The sequence below is a fragment of the Triticum dicoccoides genome, chromosome 5A, assembly GCF_002162155.2.
Source record: "Triticum dicoccoides isolate Atlit2015 ecotype Zavitan chromosome 5A, WEW_v2.0, whole genome shotgun sequence".
Lineage (NCBI taxonomy): Eukaryota > Viridiplantae > Streptophyta > Magnoliopsida > Poales > Poaceae > Triticum > Triticum dicoccoides.
The window spans coordinates 419,640,901-419,649,896 of NC_041388.1; the positions used below are offsets into that span (position 1 = coordinate 419,640,901).

Sequence of the window (8,996 nt, forward strand, 5' to 3'; positions counted from 1 at the left end):
AACCGTGACTAAAGGTGCCCGAAGGCCTTTAGTCGCGGTTGTCCTGGCCAACCGCGACTAAAGACCCTCACGTGCGCCAGCTGGCCACCGAGCGCCCTGGGCCCAGGCCTTTGGTCGCGGTTCACCTCCAGAACCGCGACTAAAGGTCCCATTAGTCGCGGTTCCTACAGCTTCGCGACTTATGGGGCTGGACGGAAGCCTGTTTTTCCACCAGTGAACGACAATTCATGTAATTAAGCACGAAAATGAACCTGCTGTATATCAGATTGTAACTTACTGATTTGTTTATTGTATTTTTTTCCTTTTGTAACTTACTGATTTGTTTTTCCACACGCTGCAGCAGATTGAAGGACGTTCATATAAAATTATTCATTTTTTAGCTGCCGGTTATGCCTAGAGCTCTTAAAAGAACGCAAAGCATTAGCTATTTTAAATCTATCTAGGACAAAAAATTTAAACAATTCTGAAATAAAAATATAAGGGCAACTCCAACACGGACCCCTTAGGCCAACTCCACCGCGCGACCCTATCCTGTCCGGCCCCGTCCATTTGTGGTAAAACGGGCAAAGGAGGCGGCCCAGCGCGCGGCGGCCCGAACCCATCTTGTTTGTTTTGTGTCCGGGTCGACCATTTCGAGCGCAAACTTGCACCGGATTTGGGTCGCGACGGACACCAAACGGACGCGCGCCTCGTCCGCGTCAGGGCCGCGTGGCAGGCGGCCACCTACCTCCCACCCGCCCACAAAAATGCACACGAGCGGACGGCCCCACCTGTCATCCGCACGTCGAAGGGCCGCCGTCCTTCTTTAAGTGGGAAGCATGGATGGGTCATCGTCCACACTGCCCCACGCCATCCCGCGACCTCCTCAAAACCCGACAGCCCCAGTCCCAAACCCTAGCCAACACCTCGCCGGCCGGCCGGCCGCTGCCATGGGCCGCAAAGGCAAGCACGACCGCGAGGCTGGTTCCTCGTCGGGACGCCGCCGCGGCTCGCCATCGCCACCACGCCGGGCCCCCCCGCCGCCCGCCTTCTCCATCGCACCCACGTCCGCCGGCGAGCGTGACCGGCATTACGTCCGGTCGTCGGTGTGCCGCCATTATTGGGAGACGAGGACGCCGCTCCCTTGGAGCGACGTCCATCTCCCCAATAACTGGCATCTGTCCGCCGACCGGGTCCCGATCCCGCCGGTCCCGACGAGCGGCCGTGCGCGCGACAAGGAGATCGAGCGCCGCCGCCGCCTCCTCCCCGACGACCTCTTCTACGACCCCAGGTACGCCCCCGACGACCTCTTCTACGACCCCAGGTACGTCCCCGACGCCGGGCTCTGGGACACCTGGTTTCGTGACGAGCACGACACTAGGCGCGCGTCGTTCTTCGCCGGCACCTCGACGGGGCCGCGGCGGCCACGACAGGAGCGGGGGCGTACTCGGGTGCGTGGCATGACGCCCACGCCGTCGCCTTCATCGTCACCGTCGCCACCTCCCCCTCCTCGCATGACAGCGGAGGAGGAGGCCCGTCTCCTGTAGCGTGTCATGGACGACTCCATGAACACGCACGACGAGCGGCAGTGGCACGCCCTGGAGGAGACCATGGCCCTCTCTGCCGCTGGGGACGTCACCTTCCCGGATATGGCGGCCGTCACGGAGGAGCCGACGGAGGAGGCGTTGCCGGCCGCGTTCCAGCAGCTGCTGGGCCAGGGTGGGGCTGGTCCTGCACTGCTCTGGAGATGGCCGCCGACGTGGGCGTGAACTGGTGCCCCACTCCGCGGCGGTCACCGGAACGGGAGGCGTCGCCCCGGGAGGAGGTGGTGCAGGCACCTCCAGCCGTCCAGCCAGCCCCCGTCTACCACGCACCGCCGCCCCATTTGTGGACGCCGCCGGCATACGTCGACCTCGTCAGCGACGACGACGACACCGGCGGCCAGTGAAGACGGCGACGGCCACGACACCGACGGGCATGGCAGGAGCGCGCGGGAGGAATTTTTTTATTTTGTTTTTATATGTTAATTATGAAACTAGGCCTTTTAAGTGGCCGTGGAAACTGGGCCGTTTTGTGGCCGACCTCTATATATGTTTTGTGTTTTTTTTAAATGCGTTTATTTACCTTTTTAGTTATTTCATTCCAGTTTTTATATATTTTTTATTCACGTCCACCCCGGACACGATTTGGGGTGCGGCCGCGCGGTGGGCGCACGCACGCCCCACCTGACAATGCCGGACATAGGTGAACCCATCGGCGCTCCAAAGAGACAAAATCCGGTCAATTCGGACGTCCGTTTGAAGTCGCGCGGTGGAGTTGGCCTTAGTCCGCGAACGACAATGATACGACAAGGGCTACTCAACCTTCTCGCATAGTACATTCCAAACAAGATTTGAACAAACATGTCATAGAAATATTGTTTTCTAGATATTTTTTAATAAACTTATAATAATACGTGAAGAAACTTAGTAGGAGACTGGCGAGAGTTTATCGTCGGATTTTATAGAGGATGAAAGGGCCTCGATCCGTGTGGTGTGACATGAATGTGCACTAAACCCAAACGGAGGTTGTACTACGTAAGCATATCCTGGCAGTTGCAACTGCCTGTGCGTAGTACGTAGGAGTAGGATCCACGCACGCACACGGCACGCGCGGGGCCTGCTGCTGGGATGGGCGCACGGCACACGGCTTCGGCGGTCCGTCCGTGCCAGTACTACGCCGCGTGATTCGCAGAGAATGGACGCGCGCACGAGCAGATCTGCAGGCGGATCACCCGGTCGAGGGAGAAAAGCACCAAAGAATGGTGCCGTCTGAATCTTTTGGCTGGCGTTTGGTGTGGCGACCACGACATCTTCTTCTGTGTTGTTCTGTGGCTTAACCCGGTTTCTCCAACCCTCTGATTTGGTGGTGGTGGATTGCAAGCTTGTTCTGCTTGGGGTGATGCTCCAGCCGATGCTGCTTCAACGACTTTTAGATCTCGTCTCAAGGGGCGAGTGACTATTGCGGTCTTCAAAGCCTTGTGTGGCGAGGGCATTTGCAGGTCTTGCTTTTTTTTGCTGTTGGTTCAGTGCAATTTTCAATCACCGGCGGGCAGCGTACAATCAGAGGAAGAAGAAGACTAGTATGCTTTTTATTGTAATTTTATTTTTTACTGGTCGTTCTACGTCCAGTTGTCTATCCTTTGTACTGGCCTTTGTTTTCCTCGATGATAATCAGATTTAAGATGCCCTTTGGGTGTCTTTATTCAAAAAAAAAGGATGGATACCTTTCTCATTCTCCTCCGTCTCAAAATGTCACTCGAAAGACATGCTTAACTCACTGGCGTCACTTTCACCCTTTTTTGTTGTTGTTGTTGAAGAACATTCACCCATTTAATTCGGCCCATCTCCGCCCTAAAAACCCCCCGGTATATCTGTCTGTAGCACCTGTGCGGTCTCATTTACTCGGTCTATCCACCTCTGCCCGTGTGGCCCGTGATGCCTCTGCTGTCCCGTGCGCCCACAGACCACCGCTCCCATATCCAAACGCCGACTCTGTTTCTCTATCCACAAACGCCGAACCAAATCTGACCAAATGCTTAGCAAATATAGGAGCGGTAAATACGATCTTGTATCTCTGTACCACAGATTATTGTATTATTAGGCTGTATCTCCGTACCGTTGCAAATCTGGAGAGAAACATCTCCATGAAACCCGTCTGCCCCACAGGCCACGGGCCACGGGAATAGAAAATTCGTGCGATCCAGCGCGTGTAAGGCAGGCAAAGGTGCCGGTGGAAAGGAAAGAAACCACTCGAGTCCAAACCGGCGCAGCACGCATCGCACCGCATGGGCCGCGCACCGCTCCCACGTTACCCATCCTGAGCCCTGACTGACTCACTGCCGCCCCGGAATTTCGCGTCCGCCGCGCGTGCCGACGCCCGAAGCCCCCCGAAGCCTCCCCGAAGCCGAGCACCCGCCGCGCCGGAAAGCAAACCCCCCTCGTCCGGCGGCGGCGGTGCAGTGCGCCGTCCGAGGCTCTCCGGCCGCCGGCTGCGGGTGCGGGGCCCACGGACATGGCGGGGGCCGCGCGGGGCCGGCGGTGCCGGGGCGCGGTGCTGCTGCTGCTCGTCGCGTCCGTGCTCGCGCCCCTCGTGCTCTACGGCCGCTCCCCCGTCCCGTACCTCCCGGACTCCACCGGTACGTGCGGCTCCGGCGCCGGCGGCAATGCGGCGAAGATCCGTTCTTGACTTGATTTGGTTCATGTATTGTCTTGCAGTGGCGAGGGGCGCGTTCGATCGGGGCGCGTTCGATCGGGGCGACGGGTCCGGCTCCAATCTGGTGTGGCCGCAAATGGCCGCGTCCGAGGTTTCTCTCGCCAAAGGTAGATGCCGCTTTTCCTCCCCCCTTTCGTTTTGCTTGCCTAATCTCGGGAAGGCATGAGTTTCACTGACTGTAGATTAGACCGTGAAAATGGTATAGAGATAGATTGAGTCTGTTTTCACCACAGTAAGAACGAATGAACCAACTTCTTGCACTTTTTTTGGTGAAGCAGTCGCCAGTTGAGTCATCCGTGGGTAAACGCATCTGATTTTTGTTGGAACTCTGTGTGAATTGCTTTTTGTAGATTTGACAATTGAGAGGCTAGGGGAGCACAAGAACCGGGTGCTGTCGGCGACTGACGACTGGCAAGCAGTTGAGGTAGCCAGGAGCCATCCATCAGAAAAGAAAATTGATACCTGGGAGGACCCTGTGTCGCGAGATGCTGATCAGGTGGTTGCTGTGGGAAATGACAGTGCTCAGTCTACACAGGATGGCATGATAAAGGAAGTTGTTAGCACCGACGGACGAGCAGATGGATTTCGTGATCCCGGCGATAGCAGGGTAGCTGAAGAGCAGGACGGACAAGGGATGGATGAAAAAGAGTTGCAGGATGCAACTGAGCTAGAGCACAAAGATGGATCTGGCGCATCTGAGAATAACATTGCTGGAACAGATACTGCTGGAAATCTGACATCGTCTTTGAATAAGGTAAAAAGTTATTAGAGAAGCCCTTTCCCTTTCTAAGGGAGGGGTATATTTCTGGAAGACTGAATCCCCTTCTAAGGGGTTAAATTAGTGGAAGACTGAATCATGGATACAGACCTGCCTGACATGTCTGGGTCATCTTACCTAAATGTAGGACGCAAAACTAACCTATGACTGAACCTTGCAGCACATCTATATTACTACTCAGTACCTAAGCTCATACTCATCGTATGAAGGTAAAATATTTGTGCACTGAATGAACTGGAATGGAGGTGATATTATTTATTGTAAAAATCAAATTTATTCTATGACTACTCCCAAAGACATTGCAGCCATCTTAATGGATTGGCAAATATATGCCTATTATTTTCATTCCCATTTTGCAATGTTACTGTTTTGTGGTCTGTTTCTTACCTTTTTGTGAACATTAGGACTAGAACACTGAGTGACGAGCGATTAGAAGTCCTGAAAGTCTACTCTTATATTTTACACCATGTTGATAGTTATGTTTACACTGTAGCTTGTTTATTCAGTCACAACAGAGCATGTTATGTGTTCTGCCAGTTACCATCTTTCAGGGTTGTTCTAACAGCTAATGTTTTAATTGTCCAGGAAAGCATTGCTGATACATCATCTGATCAAACTACACATGCTAGTGCCAATGCTGATCTCGCCACATTAGTGAGTAGCACTGATCATTCCGCAACTTCCCCAGATGCTACAATCCGCATCATCAAGGATCAATTGATAAGAGCAAAGACATATCTTGGTGTTCTAGCTTCTAGAGGAAATCATGGTACCGCCAAGGAGTTACGTGCACGAATGAAGGATATCCAACGAGCACTTGGTGGTGCAACCGATGATGGGATGCTTCCTCAGAAGTACTTTCTCTTTCACTGTACTACTGAATTTCCATTGTCATTATTGGTGTCTTGTACTTTGTATTGCGGTAATTATCTCTGAACTTACAAAACTTTCGGTTGCATGAAGTGTCCATGGCAAAATAAAAGCGATGGAGCAGACGCTGGGTAGGATCAAGAGAATGCATGATGGTTGCTCAGGTGCTGTGAACAGGCTCCGTACAAGCCTTCACTCAACAGAGGGGCGTCTTCAATCTCACAGAAAAGATGCCAACTATCTAGCTCAACTAGCAGCAAAATCTTTACCCAAAGGACTCCATTGTCTCCCATTGCGGCTTACAAATGAATATTATTCCAGCAACTCCAACAATAAGGATTTTCCAAATACGGAAAAGTTGGAAGACCCTCAACTCCATCACTATGCTGTTTTCTCAGATAATGTATTGGCTGCTGCAGTGGTTGTGAACTCCACTCTTGTTCATGCTAAGGTATTACCACTTGGTCAATGAGATAGCTAGCCAGGCAGCTGATTAATGATTGTGAACCGACTTCTGTTTTGTATTACCTCTGTACCAAATTGCCTGTCTTGAATTTTTCTAGATATGGATGTATCTAACACTATAATGTATCTATCAATCTCACTGTATTTAAGTTTGTACCTAAATCACTAATATGTACTCAATACTCTGTTCTGCAGAAACCAGCAAACCATGTCTTCCACATTGTGACAGATAGGCTTAACTACGCTGCAATGAAGATGTGGTTCTTGGCTAATCCCTTGGGTGAAGCTGCGGTTCAGGTTCAGAACATTGAAGAGTTTACCTGGCTGAACTCAAGCTACAGCCCAGTTCTGAAGCAGTTGGAATCCAGTTCGATGATTGATTACTACTTCGGGAGTGGGAAGGCTAGGCCGGGTGAAAATCCCAAATTCCGGAACCCAAAATACCTGTCGATTCTCAATCATCTGAGGTTCTATCTCCCTGAGATATTCCCGAAGCTTAACAAGGTGTTATTTCTAGACGATGATACCGTGGTGCAGCAGGACCTAAGTGCGCTTTGGTCGATAGATCTCAAAGGCAAGGTCAATGGTGCTGTTGAGACCTGTGGAGAGAGCTTCCACAGGTTTGATAAATACCTCAACTTCTCCAATCCTCTAATTGCCAGCAATTTTGATCCACATGCTTGCGGTTGGGCATATGGCATGAACATGTTTGATTTGTCGGAGTGGAGAAAGCAAAACATCACCGACGTCTACCACACCTGGCAGAACCTGGTGAGTTTATGAACTTATGAACAACATACTCCATTATAAAAAAGAGTCTTCACCGAGAGCTGAGCAGAGTATATCCAGTAATAAGCTTTCAGCTATTCTGTCCTATTTTGATCTACAAGGAAATCCCTGTACTTGACCGAAACTGTCATTTCCCCATTCTTCAGTGGTATTTGACCCATGACTTATCTCATTTGTGCAGAATGAAGACAGGCTACTATGGAAGCTAGGCAGCCTCCCTGCAGGCCTTGTGACGTTCTGGAACCGCACTTTCCCCCTCGATCGCTCGTGGCATCTATTGGGGCTCGGGTACAACCCAAACGTCAACGAGATCAGGCGGGCATCCGTCATTCACTACAATGGGAACCTGAAACCCTGGCTTGAGATCGGACTGTCGAAATACCGAAAATACTGGTCGAGGCATGTCAATTACGATCAAGTGTTCATACGGGAGTGCAATATAAACCCCTGAGTGGCAAACACACTTCATGTATGGTTTCGTTATTCTTTTTTCGCTTGCTATAGGTTAATTCTTTATGCTCTAGGTTTTGTAAGATATCTAGAGCATCTACTATTTTTTTCAGTGGTAAAGGTGCCCGTTCCTTCTATGTATGACTAACTGTAAAAGTGCCAGCTATTTAGTGGTAGGCTTTAGAACCAGACAGACACACGCTCCAGTTAAGAGCCACGTAGGCTATATATTGCGTTTTTATACTTGCTGACGCGGATGTAACAAGATGGTAGAAAAACTGTGCCCAGTTCCTGCATACTGCAATGCAAGTGTAGTCAGTTTTTTTTCTGAAAGTAGTCAGTTCGTTCTCTGTTCTGCCGCCACACATGAAATTTCGAAGTGGTTGCTGTGCTTATGTCGATCAGTTAAATTATCATAATAATCCACACGAAGTTTACAAACCCAGGCTGCAAACGACAGCTCCCAATGGACCGTTCAGAATGTGATCAAATCCAACTGAAAACGAGGTAATCCAATGGATGCCTTATCTTAACAAGATACTGTGGGCCTTAACTTGAAGATGACCCCTAATCCCAACAGAATTCCTTATCCAATCTCTACTTAGCCGGCGATTAGTTGAGATTCGTTTCCCCGATCCTCATGCACGGGCATCATATCATATGCCTATATATACGCGCTCTTTGCTGATCCTTGTGAAGTTTCGCAACGTACGCACATCATTCTGATCTGTTTAACTCTGCTCACCGTTCACGATGGCGAGAGCGCTCCTGGAGTCCGCGGGCGGCGCGGCGGCGGCGGCGGCGGCGGCGGCGTGGGGTTTCCTGCCGCCGTGGCTCGCGGCGCTCGGCATGGTCGTGGCGTCGGTCTGGGCCGTCTCGTTCGCCGTGTTCCTCTGCGGCCGCAGCAGCTCGCGCGACGACGCCCCCAAGAAGAAGCCCGCCCCTGCTGCCACGGCCCCGAAGGCGACCAGCTCCGTGAGTGTCGCCCCGGCCCCGAAGACGAGCGCGCCCGCGAGTGTCGCCAGGGTCCCGATGGCGAGCCGACCCGCGAGTGTCGCCGCGGCCCCGAAGGCGAGCACGCCCGTGACTGTGGCCACGGCACCGAAGGCGAGCACGCCCGCGAGTGTCGCCGCGGCCCCGATGACGAGCACACCCGCGAGTGTCGCCACGGCTCCGATGGCGAGCCGACCCGCGAGTGTCGCCACGGCAGCGAAGGCGAGGACGCCCGTGAGTGTCGCCACGGACGCGACGTCGAGATGGCCCGTGAGTGTCGCCACGGCACCGATGGCGAGCCGACCCGCGAGTGTCGCCACGGCAGCGAAGGTGAGCAGGCCGGCGATCTTCGCGCCCACCACGGTGAGCTCGTCGAGGTCCGGGAGCACGGTGGTGGACACGACGGGGTGGTACGGAG

The 8,996-nt window shown here is 52.7% G+C and overlaps 1 protein-coding gene across 1 annotated transcript; it reads left to right on the plus strand.

Moving 5' to 3' along the window:
* The first annotated feature begins 3,760 nt into the window (after positions 1-3,760).
* Positions 3,761-7,836, plus strand: LOC119301966 (probable galacturonosyltransferase 4). The gene is made up of 7 exons (XM_037578975.1): positions 3,761-4,156; positions 4,236-4,340; positions 4,584-4,987; positions 5,597-5,865; positions 5,975-6,332; positions 6,542-7,117; positions 7,317-7,836. The coding sequence occupies exons 1-7, from the start codon at positions 4,033-4,035 to the stop codon at positions 7,584-7,586; spliced, it is 2,106 nt and encodes a 701-aa protein (XP_037434872.1). The 5' UTR covers positions 3,761-4,032; the 3' UTR covers positions 7,587-7,836.
* The last annotated feature ends 1,160 nt before the right edge of the window (positions 7,837-8,996 follow it).